At 41.7% G+C, this 21,854-nt stretch overlaps 1 protein-coding gene across 1 annotated transcript in view; it reads left to right on the top strand.

Moving 5' to 3' along the window:
- The window catches only part of KREMEN1 (kringle containing transmembrane protein 1), a 289,192-nt gene extending 268,287 nt beyond the window's left edge, over positions 1-20,905 (top strand). Inside the window, exons 8-9 of the mRNA XM_069214466.1 lie at positions 14,365-14,449; positions 16,948-20,905. Of these exons, the coding sequence (XP_069070567.1) occupies positions 14,365-14,449; positions 16,948-17,107 (245 nt within the window). The 3' untranslated portion in view covers positions 17,108-20,905. The remainder of the gene's footprint in view (positions 1-14,364; positions 14,450-16,947) is intronic.
- The last annotated feature ends 949 nt before the right edge of the window (positions 20,906-21,854 follow it).

Genomic DNA, 21,854 nt, shown 5'->3' with positions numbered 1-21,854 from the left:
AAAACAAGAAAGAGGGGGAGAGAGACAACGGATACACTGGGTCAGTGGCTGCACCAACACCACCGTTGGCGTACACAGCACCCTCACACACAGGGAACAGGCCTACGCACTATGCATTGCACCACCACTGATATCGCTTTCCACCAAGGCATGAGGAGGGGCGCACACCGCCAAGTGCAGCACACCTGGGACCCATGCAGCTCTGACCAGTAGTGGATGCTTACAAGCTAGGTAGGCAGGATTATCCCTTCAGAACCTTAACCACCAGAGGACCTACGCTGCTGTGTCAGGCCTGGCCTATGGGCACCCACTGACACACATCCACCACCCGGATACCACCCCACCAGCCATAAGTTGTAATGATAGCCAGTGTACTCACCCCCTTGTGGCTGCTGTGATGCCCTCAAGCACCCATCCAGCTCTGGATAGTCCACTGCCAGTATGCGGGCCATCGGGGGGGGTCAGGTTTCGATGAGAACCCCTTCCTCATTGGAAGGCCATCCCCAGCTAGGTCTCCGCCATGTTCCGTGGCCAGCGTCTCAGGTCCTCCCACCCTTTGCGACAGTTGGTGCTTCACCTGCCATAGAGCCCCAGGGTCTGCACCTCCTTGGTGATGGCACACCATATTCCCTGCTTTTGATGGGTGCTGACCTGCAGAGGCAATACACACAGGAAAACACCATTAGACAAACAGTTCTGCCTGTTACACATATGGCCCACCATACCCGTTTCCATCACCATTGGCACACACATAGCCCAGCATACAGCGTGTACACCGCAAAGAAGATATTTACCCTCCCTTACATGAGGCCTTCACAAACACAACTCCATGCATTCATGCCACGTGCATCGTGCCCACAGTGTACTCACCTGTTGGTCTGGAGGCCCATACAGCAGTCTGTACTGGGGTATGACCCCATCCACCAGCCTCTCTAACTCCTTCAAAGTGAAGGCTGAAGCCCTTTCCCTGGTCACACATGCAATGGTAGGTTCCAGACACAGGTCACAGCAGCACATGCAGTGTAGGTCCTCTACTATGAAAGGTCAGGTAGCAAGTGAGGAATGAGATAGAAAATGTCTGCCCTGATAAAACACATGTGAAGCTACATTGTTTTCCCCTAGGTTGAGGATTTGGCCACTGTGAAGGCTGAGCTTTATGTAATGGGACATATCCCCAACATAATTGGGGCGATTGGTGGTACACATATTGCATTTGCAGAATGAACAGGTGTTCAGGAATCATAAGAGTTTCCACTCCATGAATGTTCAGATGCTGTGCTTGGCGGACCAGTACATCTCCCATGTCAATGCTAAGTATCCTGGGTCAGTGCATGATGCCTTTTTCCTGAGGGATAGCAGCATTCCAAATGTGATGGGCTAACTACAGAGGGACAGGGTGTGGCTAATATGTGAGCCCTGGTTCCCACCCAGTTGATGTTGGTGTGTGGATATGGTGTGGGCCATGTAGGATATTGTGTGGCTAAATGTTGTCCCTCAATATTTGCAGGTGACTCTGGTTACCCAAACCTATCATTGCTGCGGACCCCTGTGAAGAATGCCAGGACAAGGGCAGAAGAACGTTACAATGAGGCGAACCAGAAGGATCATTGAAAGGAACTTTGGCCTCCTGAAGGCCAGGTTCCGGTGCCTACATCTAACAGGTGGATCCCTGTGCTACTCAACCAAGAAGGTCTGCCAGATAGTAGTGGCATGCTGCATGTTGCACAACCTGGCCCTCAGATGCCATGTCCCTTTTCTGAAGGAGGAGGAGACTGGAGATACCTGTGTGGCAGCAGTAGACCCTGTGGACAGTGAGGATGAGGAGTCAGAGGATGAGGATGAGGACAACAGAACATCAATTATATGACAATACTTCCAGTGACACACAGGTAGGACAGTGTAACTTTAAATTTAAATGACTTTGGTTGTAATCTGTGTGGCATTGGCATGCTGATATTTCCCACTTCTATGCCTACATACTGTTCCCTCTAGCAATTCATTTTGCAAATGTTAGTGACTTGACATATACTCCTGGTGTGATCACTAACACCAGCCACAGGTCATTAATCTATGCTCATTCTATGTACAGTTAATTTGCAATATTTGTACCTGTTTCAAATAATACATATTTGATATACATTACATGATTTTTTTCAAAGTGTGTTTTTTGAAGTGCTAACATATAGGAGGAAAGTGCAATGGGATGGGGTGATGATGGAGGAAAGTCCAGGGTATTGTTCCAGTCTGGTTGTGGCACAGGTTCATTGTCCAAGGGGACATAGGAAGGGGAGCAATGGCAGTTCCAGGTGGACAGGGTGACTGAGTGGGACACAAGGGTGATAATCAGGAGAGTCTCATTTCCTGTCGGGGGTCTTGGCAAGTGTCTCTGGCTACTGTCTGGATCACGGGGTGGTTCACCTTCTGCAGGGGGAGGAGTGCTGGTGGCCTGTGAGTCCTGTGGCGGGGCCTCCTGGCAGCTAGCGGCAGCGGAAGTGGAAGGCTGTTCAGATGTCTGGCTAGTGGCAGGGGCCCGCTGGTGCGAGAATGTTGGCCATGTCTGCCAGCACCCCTGCTATGGAGATCAGGGTGTTGTTAATGGCCTGCAAGTCCTCCCTGATCTCCTGGTACTGTCCCTCCTGCGGCCGCCTGTTCTCCTGCACGTTATCCAGGATCTGGCCCATCGTGTCCTGGGAATGTTGGTAGGCTCCCAGGATCTCGGAGAGTGCCTCCTGGAGAGTTGGTTCCCTGGGCCTGTCCTCCCCCGGCACACAGCACTCCTCCCAGTTTCCTCCAAGTTTCCCTGTTGGCCTGTGTCTCTGTCCCCTGAACCGTGTGCCCACTGCCACTGACCCCAGGTCCCTGATTGTCTTGGGGGTGAGGTGTGGCCTGGGGTCCCTGTAGAGGTGGACACACTGCTGATTGACGTGTTCTGGGGACAGCGGTGTGGGTACGCTGGGTGGGTGCTATGGTGTTGGATCCTTATGGGGGAAGCTCTGTGGTGGTGTGTGACAGGGCTTGGGTAACCGGCTGCCAATGGTCCCTGATTGGCCAGTTAGGTCGTCCAGATCCTGAAGACCAGAGTTACTGTCATAACTGTGGGCCTCTTCTTTTAGGGGGCTGGATATTGCTGGCACCTCCTCTCCGCTGACATTGGCTGGTGTACCTGTGGGTATGTAACTGATTTGTTTATGTGTCTGACATATTGTACATCCGTGGCTTCCCCTCTATGGTTGGATTTGCCCTGCCAGCTTTCACTTGTGTATGTTAGTGTATTGTGGGATTGTTAGTTCCCTATGGTGTGCATGCTTTAACGATGAGTGTCCATGCAGGGCTTGGATTTGGGTTGAGTGAAATGTGAGGGTGGAGTGTGTGGGATGTAGTGGAGTGACAGGAGTGAGGGTATGTGATGGCATGCAGGTAGGGGTGGTGATAGTAGAGAGTTGACTTACCAGAGTCCAGTCCTCATCCAACCACGGCCAGGCCCTCAGGATGCAGTATTGCCAAGACTTGCTCTTCCCATGGTGTGAGTTGTGGGGGAGGAGGTGGGGGTCCATCGCCAGTCCTCTGGATAGCGAGCTGGTGTCTTGCTGCTATGGAACATACCTTCCCCCGTAGATCGTTCCACCTCTTCCTGATGTCATCCCTAGTTCTGGGGTGCTGTCCCACAACGTTGGCCCTGTCCATGATTCTCCTCCATAGCTCCATCTTCCTAGCTATAGATATCTGCTGCACCTGTGCTCCAAATAGCTGTGTCTCTACTCGGGTGTCTTTGTGGTGCCATGGGTGTTATGAAAGGTGAATTGGTGAGGGTGTGTTGGGTAATGTGTTGGGGTGTGGAGTGCGTGGGTGGTGTATAGGTGTGAGTAGTGTGTGGCTCTAGTTGTGTCAGTGGTCTTAGTGTCTCTCTGGTGGCAATGCTTTGCAGTGGTAAAGGGTTGTGGCCAATGTGGCTGTGTGTTTTATAGTGGTGTGGGTGTGGTGTGTGTATCGGTGTCAGGTGTGTGTTTTTGGTATTGGCCAATGTAGTGTTGTTTTGTATGTGGGTGTCCATTGTGAGTGTGGTGGAATGTTCGCCGTGGTGATTCGTGGGTCATAATGTGGTGGGTGTTGTTCTGTTGGTGTAACGGTGTGGATTTTGATACTGCCAGTTTATCACTGACCTTTGGTCTGGCGGATTTGTATGTGTGGCTGAATTCTGTTGGGTTGGTGTGTGTGTGTGTGTGTCATAATATGGTGAACAGATATCCGCCGCTGCAGCGCTAAGTTGTGCCCGTCAGTGTGGCGATAAGTGGGATTTACTGCCAATGTCATAATGAGTGCCTTATTCTCTTTGTGTCATTGGGGCATACATTGGGGAGTCAATATTATATGCATGCCTGAACATTCCAGGCAGTGAAGCTCAGATTGGTGCCTCAAGCTGTCTCTCACCTTCTGCATGTCAGCAAATCTGTGCCATGTGTTTACGCTATTAAGAGCATTGAGCACAAGGCGGAGGTGTGCAGAAAAACATTTTAATCGGTTTACCATGCAGTTCACTGTTTATAAGCTGACTTTCTCACCTGCAGTGATACTCTCCGCCTTCCCAGATGAACCTGAAAGTCCTAAACAAAACTAAAGTACTACTATTTATAATAATATATATATGAAGAAAAGGACATAGACAAAGGACTATGCAGCTCTGCCATATCTCAGAGAAAAGGACACAGAAATAGGACTGTGTGTGTACAACATACACTATGAAAGCGACTTATTCTTCTGCCATTATACCTCCACCCTTTTTTTTTAACTCACCCAGGTGATCCATCCATTGTCTGGAAAGAATATATGGATATATTTGAGAATTATTTGGAAGCACTTGTTGGGCAAGAGTTTATGCCATCCAGGAAAGAAGCACGTTAGGGCAAGAAGAGCAAAATATTTGTAAAGATTTATCGTTTGCACTGGATCAAGATGAGCAACAGTTCACGAATACCTACAAAGAAGCAAAGAAAAGTTGGAGATTAGATTAACAAAAGATACCAATGTGGGTATCAAAAGTCAATTTGGTACCATGACAGATGAATTAATACATGACCAATTAATTGTGCAATGTAGAAGCAAAACAAAAAAATGCTTGAGAGACTTTGTGCAGTGAGAAATCCTTAATTAAAGCATGCCATTGAAATATCAAATGCTGTTGAAAAAAAGTTACTTGTGCTGACAATGATGACACTAAAGTTCTGGCAATAACTAAAGGCTACAGCAAATCCAACAAAGTACACCTTCTTATTAGCAATTAAGTAGAGTTTGCACCAGGTGTGGACACAACGCTAAATCCAAATCATATTATGCTTGCAGTTTGCATGCATATGCAAGGTTAATTATAAGACTCGAGTAGGGATTTTACAGGAAAACATCTGGAAAGTGAAAGTGTGGAGAAAGTGTTAAAGGAAACAATATTCAGTTAATGGTGAATTCAGGTTCACTTTATACTATGACGGCTAAAGAAATGTTTTTACATGAATGCATAAAAGTAAGCATGTTACCAGAGGACATTAGCCCAGGTGGCAACCAGGGAGAGAAATCTGATATCACTGGATACATGGTAATGAAAATTGAATTTCAAAATAGACATGTTGAAGGAAAAGTTTATGTGACAGTGATTTGTCTTCCCATTTCAGGATGGCATCACCAATATGATCTTCACATAATTGTCAATCTGAGAGCTGTCAACCACATTATGGTTGTTGAGGATATTTCAGTCTAAGAGATTCCCAAAGGTGCTAATAGAGTATTTGATTGTAAATGGGAGAGTTAAAGTGTTATGCTCACAAAATCTTGGTAAAACCAGGTGCAGTGACTGTGTGGCAAAAGTTAAGGAATGTGCCCATCATGTGCACCATAGAATGATTTGGTATCTGGTGGAAGATGGTAATATTGAACAGAATGAAACTTCCATATGGATTCCTCCAGTTGTAATCATAGCAAATTCATATGAAAGTTTGAGATTTTGTGTTGGTCTTCTCACAGTTAATCAAAATAATGTTATGTACAACTACCCATTACCAAGTAACAATTAATCTTGTAGCTAAAAGAGGGTAAGTAGTTTAGTAAGTTAGATCTCAAAAGTGCTGACCATCAAACACAATTACACAAGGATTCCAAACGACTCACAGCCTTCATAACTATGGAGGGTATTTTTGAATTTACCAGGATGCAATGCGGGTTATCTTTCGCCGCAGGTGTTTTTTAAGGAATGATGTGAGAAGTATTCACAGGTATGGATAATGTTAATTGTTTTCAAGACAACAGTCTGGTTTTTGGAGAAATGGTTCAGAGTCATAATATTACTCTCAAATGAACATTAAACAGAGATACTGGAGAAGGATTAACCATCAAGAAAGAAAAGTGTACTTTTTTGGTGGAAGAGATTAAATATCTTGGGTATACTCTATTTGTGGATGTGGTAGGGCCAAATAAAATTGAAACGCATAAGAAAAGCCACTCCCCAACATGATAAAGACCAGCTAGGATAATTTGGGGGTTTGATTGGCTACTACTACAAATTTATTAAGATTTTGTGGAAAAGATAGAAAATTTGAGAAATCTGTTGAGAAAATGGTATTGTTTTCTATAAGAGGAGGAACAGAAAGCTGCTTTTGAGAATATAAAAATGGAATTGTATGAAGAAAAAGTATTGATTCCATTTGATACCACAAGCAAAACCATTATTACAATGGATGCAAGTGTGATTAGTATAGGAGCAGTATTATCCCAGGTTCATGGGAATTATGAAAGGACAGTGGCTTTCGTCTCTTGATCATTATCCCATAATGAAAGGAACTACTTTGTAATCGAGAGGCAGTAGCTTGGGGAGTAATTTTAAATTTACACTGGGGTTGCAAGATAATACTTTGCACTGACCAAAAGCCTTTGTTAAAAATACTTTTATGTGGTGGGAGGTGCAGTCAAAGTGTCAGCCAGATTGGCTTGGTTAGCATCTCACTTACAAGAATACTGGTATTGTATTGAACACCTTCTTGGTTGGAATAACATTCAATTTGACTGAGTGTCCCGCTTACTCTTACAATTGCAAATTTTAGATGAAGAGAATGTGCAGATGTTGGAAAAAGAATGGGCAGTGGCAAATGTTAGTTATGTGATTAAGTGAATACAAGGTGCAGTACCAGAGGAGGGGTGGCATAGAGGAATGAGTGATGACTTTGTTATAAAAAAAAAGTATTGATTTTTGAAAGGTAGCAAGAAAGAGAGTGTGGTGAATGTTCTAGAATGACTACTCTTGAAAGTTTTAGATACGTTGTCTGTAATAGCAGCAGGATTTGTAATAAGATGAGACAAATTTGATCCTGAAAAAAATCTGGCATTGCAGTTGTTTAGACTGGTGCATGGTGTTCATTTGGGGCAGACCTTAACCAAGAGGAGATGAGAGAAAATTATTGGTGTCTTGGCACTGATGGTGATGTGAATGGATGGACTGGTGTGTAAATTGTAAGAAACAGGAGAAAAGTTGAAAGCTATTGTGGGAGAGATATTAGATACTGGTAAGGTGTGGAATATTTTGTGTAGGTATTTTATTGGACCTTTGACTAGTGTTGGTGTTGAGCTTACATTTGTTATGGTGGATGTTCATGCAAAGTGGTTGTTTGCAGTGTTTCTCAGAGAAATCACTACCAGAACCACCATAAACACTTTGCAGGACATTTTCACAGAGGAAAGGTTTCATTCTAGGTCTACAACCAACAATGGCACATGGTTGGTTTGTGAAGAAATAAATAGTTTTTTAAAATCCTGTGGTAGTCATCAAACTCGTACTTACTTGTACAACCTACAGTATAATGGTATTGTGAAGACGGTCAATCAAATGGTAATGGATTTGATTTGGTCTTATCACTCACAAAAATTGAGTTACAGTGATGACCAGATGAGATGAAGGAAGTCGGTATGAGGATGTTGCCAGCTTGGATGTTGTCTTTGACAGATGATGACAAGGTTGTTTCTGTTCCAAGGAAAGAGTTGAAAAGTAGTATCAATGTTGGAGATTTGGTAAAAGAGAGATCTGGAGGTGTGGGTGGAGGGGCGCTCTTGCAGTTTTGTGGGCCTAAAAAATCAGAGACGTGCATGAGTATTTTTGTGTGTGCTAGAAAATGATGAGAAGTGGAATAGGAGAGATGTGGTTTTGTATGGTAGAGCAGATCAGGCATGTATGAATGAAAGTAGTAAATGTAGCATTTTTTGCTAATGAAAGATGATGAGGTGTTAGAAGAGTGGGTGATTATGAAACAGTTTAGAGAGGTGCTGCATCAGGGGAGACAGTGGAGACATCAGAGGGCAAGTGGTTAGAATGCGGGATGGTACATTGGAAACTCAAGAGCGAAAGAGTGCCAAGGTTGCCGAGACCTCCTGAATATTTACATGACTGTACACTGAAACTTTCTGTTATTCTTCTTTCCTTTTCAAGTATTTTAATAGATTTGTTTTTAATTGGCATAATGATATTTTAATTACTTATTTTCTTGTGTTTATTGTGTGCTTGTTTTCTCCAGATTGTTTATCAGTTTAAATATGTATTTTATTTGTAAAGGGGCTGGATATGTTATCACCTAAGCTCCCTAGTTGAGCCTTTTAGGTTGAGAATGTTGGGGCTGTTTTCATTCTTTTGCATAGGCAAGTTCTACATCAACTCAGTTATCGGCTGACTGGTGAGGGAGCTCCATGTTTCAGCTGTTCTTCCTAAGAAAGTTGTTTCCTCCACTAACACAATCCTGTAGATCATAATTAAAAAACTGCATTGGTGCAATGGTGTCCCCATAGTAGAATGGAGGGTGCTGCTGTTTTAGGAGTGAACTGCCAATCCCAAACCACTACTCTCCGAAATTAGAGATAATTGTTTGAGCGTTAACTGAATATTCTATACTCAGTGATGAAAATGAACCCTTCTCCTGAACATGGGATTGTTAGTAACATACTAAAAATAACAAAGCCTGTTATATGTGTTGGTGTTGAGAGGGTGTTGGACGTGAAGGTGTGTGGAAGGGTGGGTCATGGGAAGAATGGATGGAGGGATGCAGTTTTTGTCGAAAGAATGTCAGTGTGGAATGTGTGGTGTACGTACAGACAACAGCAGTCACATGGCTTAGGGCATGGTAGAGACTTGTCCTTACTTGTCACTTCTGTTATCTTTTATAAACGTGTCTGTGTTACTCGTCGTCTCCAGGGTACCCCTTAATCTTAGTTCCATTGCTTGTTGTTTCTAGGGATTGAGAAGTTCCCCAATTTCTGTCATGGTGGAATTCTGCAAAAAAACTGGTTTCAAGCATGAGAAAATCCCATCACATTGGCAGAAAGTTCAACTACCTGTGTGAAAATATTGTCCGCATTACAGAAAAGCAAGACACGGCTTTAAAAGTTTGCATTCTTGCTTAAAGTTATCTACATAACTTTTATTACGGTGTTTAACAATAAACACTTTTCTAAAAAAATACAGTATCAAATAACATTTAGAATGTTTTATTATAGACTTGTTAGTCAAATATATAATATTTTTCAAAATTCCCAAATAATCGTGTTAGTTACAAGTACAAAATATCGGTTTATGACATGTTAGAAATAATAATGTTTTTAAAACGGATACAAACATTTTGTTATCTTTTAACTAAATAGGTTTCTTTGTTACAACAGGAATAGGCTTTAGAAAGTTTAGCTTTCATAATGTTTTAACAAGCAAGTACAGGTTTTGTAAATTTCAAGCAACATTTATATCTTCTTAGTAAATAATTACAAAATGTTATAACACCCACTGACCTCTTATAGCTTGTAAACTTTTAAATTCAATTTAGAAAGTAAAAATGTTATATATTACATCTTTAAGACTGAAAACCGCACAGAGGTTAGGGTCAAAGGTGTAGTCTACTGGACTCTGGGAAATAGTGCTCTTGAATGGCTTCAGTGATCTAATTGATGATTCGGATTGTCACATGACATATGATGTCACCACTGATGGTATTTTTGATGTCATCACGCTTTCCTTAGCAGTCTATTGTGAGGAGTCACGGATGCATAGCTGAGAATGGCAAAGTTACACTTTTTGGATTGTAACTACAATATTTCTCCTTATTATATTTTAAGGTCCTTTTTATTTGATTTGATTGAACTTCACATGCTGAGCTTAGTAAGAGGACCATTACTGTCGCTTGCCAACAAGTTTCAGTGATTTTTTTATTTTTTTTCCTAATAAACTTTGCACCTAGTCAAAGATCGAACCCATTGTTTTTTCAGTGTTGTATATGGCCAGTCCCTGTTGTCTCAGAACCCACTGTACATGGCTTTCAGTCCTGCACAGTGGGCTCTCGGCACAGGGCATGGACTTCAGTAATTCCCTGTTACATACCCCAGGTCTGTGGTCTTTCATAGTGGAGCATTCCCTTCATACCTAGACTGTGCCCGGTCTAGGTTCTCTCAATACCTATTGTACCTGGACTGCTGCCATGTGTGCAGCAGCCTGTGGGCATAAAACTAGGCTTTTGAGAATGTCTTGCGACTAAGCCTTTGTGAAATTTTAATTATGCCAGAGTAATTACAGTAATTTTGGTAATTATTCATTACTCTTCTGATGCGAAATTACCGAAATTACACCATTACTGCAGCTTGAGTAATTAAGAGTAATTAAGAGTAATTTGCGGCAAGAATCCTACTGCAGGAGCACAGGAATAACAAACCAAGAGAGAGCAAGTGGCTGCTGTCTACTGCTGTTCATATCCTGTAGCATTTAGGGACATGTTTAAGAGCCCCTAGCGCCGTTCTAATGCCTCATGAGCGTCATTTTTTTACGCTAATATGGCGTTAGAAGGCCAAAAAAGCTGTGCTATATTTATAAAGTGGCAGAATGCATGCATTGCGTCACTTTGTAACCCTTTGAGCTACATTATGCCTGTGCCAGGCATAATGTATGCAAAGGGGGCGTTCCCCCTGTTATGGGGGGCAGAAAAAATAGTGCAATGAAATCTCACAGACTTTCTTCCATCATTTTTTTGGCACTTTTAATACCTGCTCAGAGCAGGCATTAAAAGGGGGCATGCCACTGAATACCATGTACTCTGCAGGAGTAGTGCCAAAATCTTGGTGCTACTCCTGCAGAGTACATCAATAGCTTCAAAAATTACGCTATTGCCCTCTACCGTGCACCATGGTGCGCCATATTTTAAATACGATGCACACATGGTGGCGGTAGGAGGCTCTAAAGGGCTCAAGAAAAGTGGCGCTGCATTGTAGGCAGCACCACTTTTCTTAAATATGTCCTTTAGTGCGATTTTCTTAGCGTAAACACCATTCTTGTACCCATTTTGGACACGAGGTTGCATTTTGGAATAAGGCAATAGCCGTAAATTCTGGATTATAATTCTCACACAACAACACAAACTTGTGAGTAATTTAACATCAATTATGAGTCGTTACACAAGAGAGAATTACACTAGCTGTGCCCACCCCTACTTATAACCCAGTTCCTCTGCTCAAATACACACTATGGGTGTTGTATTTGTTTTATGTTTTTTACATTTTCCAGTGTTTGCACACGTCAAATCGACATCCACAGGAGCCATCTTTGATTTACTGCTGCTCATCTCACGTTAATGACAGTGCACCACCTTTCAAGATTGTTCACAAATATTTCCAAAAATCAAGCCACTGCTTAGAATTACATCAGAGGAGTAGCCTACTTCTCAGTAGTACTAAAGTACTTCTAGGAAGTGGCTCTCTAAACAAAATATCTGCTGACATTTCCAAATGTGCTAGCCAGTGATCGCGATTATTTCAAGATGGAGCAGCGTCACCATTTTGGAACGGGCACAGCTTTCTTACAAGGGTACAGTGAGCACACAAACGGGCTGACAGACCTTGTTCATGGCTCAGCAAACCCTGATTATTTATTTATTTATTTTGGGGCCAGAAATTGTCCTTCTGGAAAAGCCCTGATCATTCCTGGGGTCAGGGTGTGCTGCTGGTTCACAGTTCAATTTTATTAGCAATTAGTTGGATTGCAAAGAAAAACGTCTATTCTAATGAGGAAGCAATATGTCATATACAGCACGTCATAAGTAGGTGAGGAAAGAAAAAAAAAAAGATTGGACTGTGTATTATATTATTATCCAAAATAGGTATTGTATTTTTAGTATGTTTTTAAACGCCGTTCTTTGTATAATAAAATAGTACATATGAACAAGTAACTTAAAGTTGTAAGCAACACATTGTGCTGGCTGAATGATGTTTTTTTAGTGGACTTTAGCAACTTTGTGCCAATAAATAATCAAAAAAACTTCGGACGAACATGGGTTTATTCAAACTTAACTCCATGAAAGGCCTGTTCGGTCAGAGTTTGGTCAATTCATACAACACTTCAATGTCATTATACTCCAAGTTAAAATTCTTGTGACCTAGACAGCGGTGGGCTGTGCACAGGCCAGCATATAATATTTGTTATAATTTGTTAAATTTCCAGAGCAAACAAGCATTGATTTTACTAACAATGTAAATATAGGGAGGTTTCTCAAAGATGCTTTTAAAATCACCATTTGATATTGATGTTATGGAGCCAACTTAAAGTTGGGTGTAAAATTGCATAAGTTAAAGACTGTCAGCGGCCTCGTTCCACCATTATTGCAGTCCCCCCACTTCATTTAGATCCATCCGAAGCCTCAGCTGACTCCGGCACTGGAAAAACTTTGCTGACAGCCCATATGCGACAGGTCCACTGGTTAAACTGTGGTGGAAAACCTGTACTACTCTGGGTGAGCCATGCAATGCTGTTGTGTCCTGTTTGTGGCTGCAATGAAGGGCATGATGGCTGCACACTGAAATATGCCAACATTTCTCCTGCTGAAAAATAACTCCTAACTTGACAAGAATTTTTCTTATTTGTTCATCATCAAAATACTGTTTCATGGTGTTTATTTCTGAAATACATGAATGAATAAATAAATGAATGAATTACTGGGACACCATAACATAGCTTCCAGTGCAAATTCCCTGCCAGAGCATCTGGAGCTCTAAGTTTGGACCAGGGCTGCAGCTGTGCGGCATCCAACCTTCTGTCCTTTAAACGAGTCCCTTAGTCTCTCACTATGAAATTAGTAAAATGCATTTACCCAATTGCCCCAAAAGAATAAACTGAGCCACAAACACGTTGTGAACTTTCAACATTAATATTATCTGTCTATTGTGATTTACTACCTTTGTGCATTGTAACTGGCTTTGGCAATATCGATATGAGAATGCTATCTAGTTTTGATATGATGATCTCAGAATATTTCTGTGGACCAGTCAATTTGAGTCTCCTCAAATAGTTAACAAATGAAGCATGCTTTAATCGCGAACAGAAATAAATATTGATTTTGAAAATCTCCAATAAATTGCAGGGACTATAAAACTGATATTAGTGTGCATCATAAGGCTGACTCAATAAATCAACATTTCGAAAGATCGTGTGTGCCAAATTTGAAATTCGATTTCACATGCATGCAACATTTAACAGCCAAAGTTACATAATTGTCAATCTCAATAAAATTCAATGTTTGTTTTTTCAAAATCAGTATTTGTTCTCCATGAAAATCATTGTCTACATTATCAAATTCCAAAATCCTTTGGAGGCTGCTTCATTGGCTCAAAGCCAATCCTTAACCATATGTGCTGCTAGCAGCAGAAAGAGATGTAGACAATATAACAGTTGTTAATCTATATGCCACACTACAAGTTTTACTTCCTGTATTGGCCTCTCATGCCATCTGTTTGATAATGGATTTGCTAGGGTCAAGTGAGATAGACCAGAAAGGGACAACTTTAACATAGGCTTTATTTTTTAAAAGAGCTGCTACAGTCATGCTTTTTATTCCAGAAGGGGATTATTAGAACCTGCCATTTTGCTACATGAGGACCTACAGCAATACGCCTCCGACTCAAGGAGGGGAATGCTATGGATAGGCCTTTAAACCTTGAAGGGAACTGCAATGTTAGGCCTTTCAACGCACAAAGGGAGTGAAGTGGTCAGGATTAACACTCCAAGTAGGTATTGCTACATTAAGTTTCTTTATCTCAGTGATACACCCATCACTTGGACTCATTCTCTTGCAATGGACTACTACGAAGGGATGTCCACTATGGAAAGGGACAGTTACGACCATGCCTTCCTCTTCTGAAAAAATCGATGTGGCTGTGTGACATCCCTCAGAATAAACCTACAAGGGTCACGTTTTACAGTCTTGAAGGAATGCCTGCTACTGAGTGAGCTCATAGTATGTCTTGTCGGAAAGTCTGTGGTGCAATACAATTTTCTGTCCACGAGTGATAATAAATATTGTCTTCTTTCTTTCACAGGATGGACAGTCTATGCCCTGACGGCGCTCCTCATTCTCACAGTAATTGCAATCCTTGCAAAGATTCTCCTACATGTTTCTCTCAAGTAAGTCCAAGTCTACAGCAGTGGAAATTTGGTATTTGGACTTTGGTATTCAAAGGCTTTACTATGCCAGCCAGAGAGACAGGACCCACATTCTGCGATGAATATCAGCCATTCAGAAAAATTCAGAGCTTCTGTTTCTACACAAAAAACATTTCACCCTGGGATTACTTGGGTGTACAGCATCATAGTGTTTCATGTTGCCAGCTCAGGCAAGGAACGCTTCATTTAATTATGCACTTGAAAGAGACAATTAGCCATAGGTTTAAATTTAGGCCGTGCCCAAGCTAATAAAAAAATGGACCTTCACTTAAGTAGGATATCTTCAGCAGCACAGAATTTACAATATTTCAATTTTCTGGTGTATGTTAATGTCAGGATAACTCTTTTCCTGAAAGATTACCATATATCTCTCACCTATAGGCAAGTGCATGCAGGTTCTTAATGTAGTGTGCAAGATCAGGGTTTATGTTACCATCCCCGGGAACATTGCTCATCTTGGCTAAACATTGAAGAGGTCTTTCAAACAAGGTCTAATACAAAATGAAGATCAATACCCTGTGGCTAGAGTATTGTTTGTGAGGAAAATCTGTCCATAGTGTGCAATATGTTTTCATGGGAGTGATTTTTTATGCTGTTTTTCCACTCACACAAATGTCTACGATGCATTTTATTAATTATTTGCTAAAACATCAAAGATCAGGTACCTCTCTCTGCCCATAGCCCTCCTCTGCTCAGTGTGTGTCAATTTAACCTCTGTCAGTGCTTAAACATGTCCACCTCTAACATTTCCTCCTCTGTTCTCGTGCCCTTCTATTTACTTTCACCCTAGGTTCTTCTTTCCTGAGGTAACTCAACATAATACTGATTTGCCAAGCCTGCATGATTCTACTGGGTTACAGATAGCAGCTATATCCCACTGACATCTCCATGACCCCTAATGTTGGCTTCCAGTTTTCACCACAGACGTGGTTCATGGGAAAAAATTGCACAGTGAAAATGGCACTGTTTTTCTGTCTGTTTTCCAAAAATCAATTTCTGATCAGTTCACTCCATGCTCTTATGATATTTCCCTCATCACGGCATTGGCTCAGCAAATATTCCTCTGCTGTACACTGAATTGGCATTCTGATTTTGGCCAAATAATTGAGCTCTGTTCCACATCTCATACTGATTGGATGTGGACAAACAGCCCCTTCTATTCCAATATTAGTATCAGTTCTTCGAAGTTTATCCAAACATATTGTATTTACTATTCAATTTCTTCCCCAACAGGCCATTCTTGCCCCAGACACTCTGGGATTCAGTAGGAAAAGGGTCCACTAAATGTCTGACAGTGGACTACAGACTTCTAGGCCGGATACATCACTTGTTTTAAAATTAGAATACTTCACACCTTACAATGGTAAATGGGGGAGTTATGTGTTTTTATGGAGAAAATATATCACTGGATAAGTAAAAATATGCTCTCATTTGAAAACCTTGTATTTAAAAAAATATATATACTTTTCCTTGCAGCTAGTGTTCCAATTAATTGAAAAACGGTACTGTATTTTTATTTTAAACATCTTCTTCAGATCAGCCACCATCAATAACAATAGACCTACTTGTGGCACCAGTATTATAATGTTATTGGTCTGGAGATATCACAGGAAGGGTACAAGTAGAAGCTGGTGCCAAACTCCTGCATGTCTGTGGGGTGTATTGTATGGATTTTTAAGCTTAAAACAGATTAGCATACCACGTCTGAAGCCAGAGATAAAGCCTTAAACCACAGTCCTACATCGATATTTACATTAGCTCTCAGCCACAAAAGTACAACCCCCTTTTGATCAGAGCAACTGTGTATGAGGTGTATACTGTGTTCTAGAGTAGCGTGCTACTCGTCAAAAAGCGGTTTGACGCATCGTTAGGGGTAGTAAGCGCTATATAAATACTATTACAATACAATATACTAACGGTGTATCTATGGATTGATCATGCAGAGGTAAGCTAATGTATGTCTTTTCTAATACCTACTCCACCCCCAGACACTTTGCTTGTTCACTAGAGGGATGTAGAGTCTGCTCTACTATTGATCACAAGGATTTCATGCAGTACGTAGCCCATGCACCTCAGTACTAATCATCAGCTTAGCCCCCACTAGATCAACAGATGGATCAAGCACAAAAGTTGTCAGCACACTTCGCTATTAGTGCAGAAATCCACCACTTGACTTAGTAACCCCTATTAGCTTCTGCACACATACTGCATTTATTGAAGAGCCATCCACCAGTTCTGCTTTGGATGGCAGTCAGCTGGACATGTTTCCAAGGGTGAAACGCAAAGAAACCACAGTCATGCCATTTAGCATATAGCACGTATGTGGCAAAAGTGTATGTTGATCCCGAACATTATATGTGAGAAATCTTTCTGCTACCTTGCTTATCCTTAAAGCACAGTCTACCTGCACTACTGTCCCGATCATGTAACTTAAATGATTCTCCTCTCTTTCATTCCAGGTGGAACGGAGTTACAGGTTCACGCACGATAGGCGATTGCCACCGCAGCTCTGCAGGAGACATATGGACTATTTTCTACAAGCCCTCTACTTCTATCTCAATCTTCAAGAAAAAACTGAAGAACCAGCATGATGACCGCAATCCTCTTGTGGGAGAATAAAAACCTTTCCCTGTAGACCAACAGTGTGCTGCCTTTTCTAGGGGAAAGCTTTCCTCAAGAGTGTTTTTGGGATAATCATGGATCTCTTAATAACTCGCCTACCATAAACTGGAGACCTTTGCTGGGAAAGTGATTGAAATCAGCTGCAGCTCATCTATTAATTGGCAATGAATTGTGGGCTAGGCCACTGTTGCATAGTCTCATAAATGTACAGACTAAAGAGGCCTTCCAGGCCCTTTCGAGTTTGCAGACTGAACAACATGAAAAAGGAAAGGGGAAACCACTGTTAGGTGGAAGAAAAAGCCAAAAATCTGGTGCAGCGACAGCTTGGGCAGTCCGGCACCACAACACAAGAGTGCCATGAAACTCACGGGGTCACCTGCCTCAAGCAGTCACAGCATTGCAATCAGGGTCTGCAAATGGTTGTGTCTCGGATGTGTCGCTATCTGCTTTTTCAAATGGGTGTTACTGATATTTTTAAATAACGCTCAGACATTTTTGGCTCATCATCCACAAAAAGCTGAACAACATGTGTGGACCAAAGTACCCCAGCAAGGGACTCTTTGAAACAAGCTGCTGATCCTCACACATTCATTGTGCATATTGTGGAAAAACATGGTTTGGAGGAGATTTGAGAGAAGCTGATCTGCACATTCACCCTGCTTGCAACATCCAGTGCAGGGTATGAGACAGGTCTGATTCGTGCAACACCTGCCACAGAGCCTGCAACACCGTCCTTCCTCTAAGCAACACAGGAAAGGTAGTTTGCGGATTGCAGAGGAGTCGAAATAAGTCTGATGTGGTCTAGCACCACAGCTTGACATGTTAGCAAGGTCGCTCATTTTCCAATTTCCTTCAGCTGGCAAACAGATTTTTGTGTAGGAAATCATAACGGGTTATCACTCACTCATGTGCAGTATTGGAAACCAGCATCCCTTTGAAAAAAGCCCTATTAAGTGAGTGTGGAAAAGGTGTGACAAGATACCATAATAGCACTTTCAATCTGTCATGAGAATTTGTTCATTTGCATCATACCTGGATAGGCACAAAAATGGACATGGGGTTTTTGAAGCCACCGCACCTGTAGCAGTTGCCTAAATATCAGCACTTTGACCAAACTAGATCAACAGATTTTGAAATTGGAGTGCTGATTACTTTTCCTCCATGGAGAATCTGTGCATTGAGATAATCTCGTCAAGCCAAAAGCCCATCTCCTGAGTGAATCTAATTTATAATGTTAAAAAACTATGAAGCTGTACGAAAACAAATGCAGGTGAAGAAATGTTGTCCATTTCATACCCCACATTTGCAGCCATAACCCTAGAGGAATGTCAAAACTGAAGAAGCCAAAACAATGTAGAAAACATGATTTTTAGTGGTGTTTTTGCTCTGTAGTCACTACTGTTCCAGTCATTCCCTCAGCTGTCAGGAGTCTTCGCCAACCTAGCAGTTGTTATGGCTGTTTCACCCAAGTCACCAGGCTGACAACAATATCCCATATTCTCAGTGTGCTTCTAAATCATTGTATTTGATATTGCAGGCTAATGTTGTTTGCGTTGCCAGAATGCTGGAGTTACACACCAGAGAAACTCTGATGTCCCTAGCCAACGCCTTTTGCATATACAGCAGTCGCACACTATTTTAGAACCTCAATTACCATTTGTCTTCTGGAAAATAAACTCTAAAGGGGACTTCTGTGATCAACTCCACTCGGTTTCTTCTAAACAGCCACAAAAGAGTGGACAGCTTAAGTCTTCAACAAACTGACTGGCACAGGAACTATCCACCTGACCAATTGGCAGAGCTAGATGCTTCTCCATGTTCCCTAGCATCAAATTACCAGAGGCAACTGCTGAAAGAGGTCTACTGTATGTAAAAGTCAAAATTGACACTATCCTCTGAACAAATAATTCCTACAGATCTTAAGCCCTTAAACCAAACCCTGTGCACTTAAAGTTTGATTTTTTAATCCAGTTTCTTTCCCTTTGCCATCCTTTGAATACTCTGTTTTCATTGACTGCCCAATATTTCTCACACCTTAGTGCCTTGTTTAACTCTCCCAGTTAAGTGTATTTGTGCAAATTCTTCTGAAACAACATTTCAGCTCGACCTAGGGGCCTCAGCAGGTTGCAAATGTGTAAACATATGTAGGCATGTGAATTTAGAACACTCCCCCCTCCTTAGACAGTGAGAATGCTCAATTCTTATTTACCAGTAGTTCCGACATATAATTCTTTGGTGAAAAATCTGTTCTGCATTCTGTTGATGAGGCAAATGTGAGATTTATGGTTCTTAGTCTGCTTCTAACCTTAATTTCAAGAAAGGATATTTGATCCTCCAGCAAGGGGAATCTTTTTCCTATGTAATATGTCTGAGATGCCTTGATTTTCTGAAACTCGTTCACCTTTGCTCTGCATGCCAATCTTGTGATAGTACCATACACCTACATTCTAAAACTTTCACTGTCAGATTGTTTTTTTGGGAATACCATTGTGACATATGTATTGGAAAATGGAGAGATGACTGATTCTTAATATACTGTGACCTGGTTCACCTGTTTCCAGTTTTGGGTCTGCACAAGGACCTATGACTGGAAGAAGCAACACGGCGAGCCGATATTTAAGAATAATGGATTTTCAGAATGAGGTTTAGGCATGTGGAAAGGTTGCAGCTACTTTCCACACCCAAAGTATCGAGACAGCAACACACCTCAGAGCAGTGCACCCAGTTTAATGCCTACCTTACTGCATCCCATTCGAATATTGCATCCACTACCAGCAGTCAGCTCAGTCACCCAATTGCAGCAGACTATCCAATCAGTGTCGCTCCCTAAGTGAAGTCCATCAAATCAAAGTGCCTCCCTATCAGTCACCTACGCAGTCGGCATGCCCCTAGTTTTCGAAGACTCTCCATTCAATCTGTCCACAAGGTACTGCTCTTGTCTTTATTTATGTCCTTGTTCACATGACTGCAGGCCATCCAATCAAGGATATCCCCAGCTACAGACCAACCTATCAGTGTTAATGTAGCATTAACCCATACCATTATTACATCCACATATCTGACCCATGTAGTCACTGTATCCACCTAACCGCAGTCCATCTGGTTGCTCTATTGGCACTTCTACAGAACTTTAGTCCATTTGGCCAGCATTGCTGTCTAACCTCAATTCAATTCATAAATATATCTTCTTTATTGTATTTCATTACATCAGACAAAGCAGTTAATTTTGGTACATAGCTCAAGACTTTAAGTATTTTATCTGTCGGTATGGCTGTGGCATTCCATCTTCCCGCTTTACCACCTTCCTCCTTCCATACATTTTGTAAAGGTCATTGGATGTAGATGTCGGTTACTCCAGCTCATAAGTACACTATGTACAAGACATGACAGAAGCACATAGAATAGAAAGAATGGTCAAGGTTTACTTTAAATGTGTTGTAGAGGCATGTCACCCCATATTATTAGCATATATCTTCAGAATAGCAAGGCTGCTTGTCCTTGGTAAAAGAAGTCAATGCAGAATTATGTGACTTTGTGTACTAATCTTTCACTGAAACTGAACGGTGAACGCCCACAAATGGTGTAATTTGGGGTGAAAACTTAACATCATGGCACCAGTGTGACACAGAACAACAATGACATAGTTGTACAGTTAGTGCACCCAAACGCAGACAAAGGGACATTCTCACCAATTTGATGCCACTCTCAGAACTTTTGAGGGATGCTTATTACTTTACATGACTATTTGTGGGTTTAAAATATCAGTTTGGTGAGTAAAAGCGTTTTCTTGTTTAACTGATGGTCATATAATCTGTTTATTGTTCTGTGGCTGAAAACATTCTCTACTAACTCTTGATATGGCCCATCTAGGATGTGAGCTTAACTCACGTCATGCACAATTTTAGCTAATCTGATGTCTTAGTCTTGAAATGTTCAGAAAGCACTAGACTAGATTCATACATTTGAATCCCAGGATTGAACATCATGTTCTAAAGCTGCTGGAAAGCCTTTGGCAGTGGCAATATGGCTACTGTGGCCTTGTTGTCCATGAATATAGGATAACATCACCTTCCTTGAAAGGAGACATGTTTATACTAGGTATAGACACAATCAGGAACTCTTATTGGTATAAAAACTTATTTCAGGCTTTAGTTCCAAGCATGGACATGCTTTCTCAAAATCTCTTCAGCTCTCACACAGTAGATTGCCATAAAGCCATGCCCCTTTTCAGAAGTAAACGCACCATCCAAGCCAGAATTTCAAGGTTGGCTGGCCTTTCTGAGATGCATTTGACATCAACAGCACCAGCACCAGAGTTACAGGCAGCAACCACGTTTTTGCCACAATCGGGAGGGACAGGCCTTACAAGAAGTCAGTAGCACAAGAATATCTCCCTAGGTAGGATTAATAATCTTGACTAGTCTTGGATTCTTTCTACCAAGATGGAGTTAAGAGGACTGGACGTCCTGTGAAGCAACAGAATACTCCAGCAGTAGAGCTAGAATGAAGAATGGGCCTTTTGAAAAGTCAACAAACAGTTCAAGGATAGCGCTACATGATGGGATAGTCAACAAAGCAGATCAGGGTAATAATTTTAAGGAGGGACAAGTCTCATCGGAAGTTGTTGATCGAAATCCTCCATGGGACAGGTGTAAGGAGCCACAGACTTTCATTGAATCCTACCACAGTAAAATTGAAGGAGAGATAGGTGTTTTGCGAATTTATTAATTGAGATGTTTTAAAG

This window comes from Pleurodeles waltl, chromosome 11, assembly GCF_031143425.1.
Source record: "Pleurodeles waltl isolate 20211129_DDA chromosome 11, aPleWal1.hap1.20221129, whole genome shotgun sequence".
In the NCBI taxonomy this organism is placed as follows: Eukaryota; Metazoa; Chordata; class Amphibia; order Caudata; family Salamandridae; genus Pleurodeles; species Pleurodeles waltl.
The sequence above is the reverse complement of the archived record's forward strand: the minus strand, read 5'-3'. Positions and strand labels throughout refer to the sequence as shown.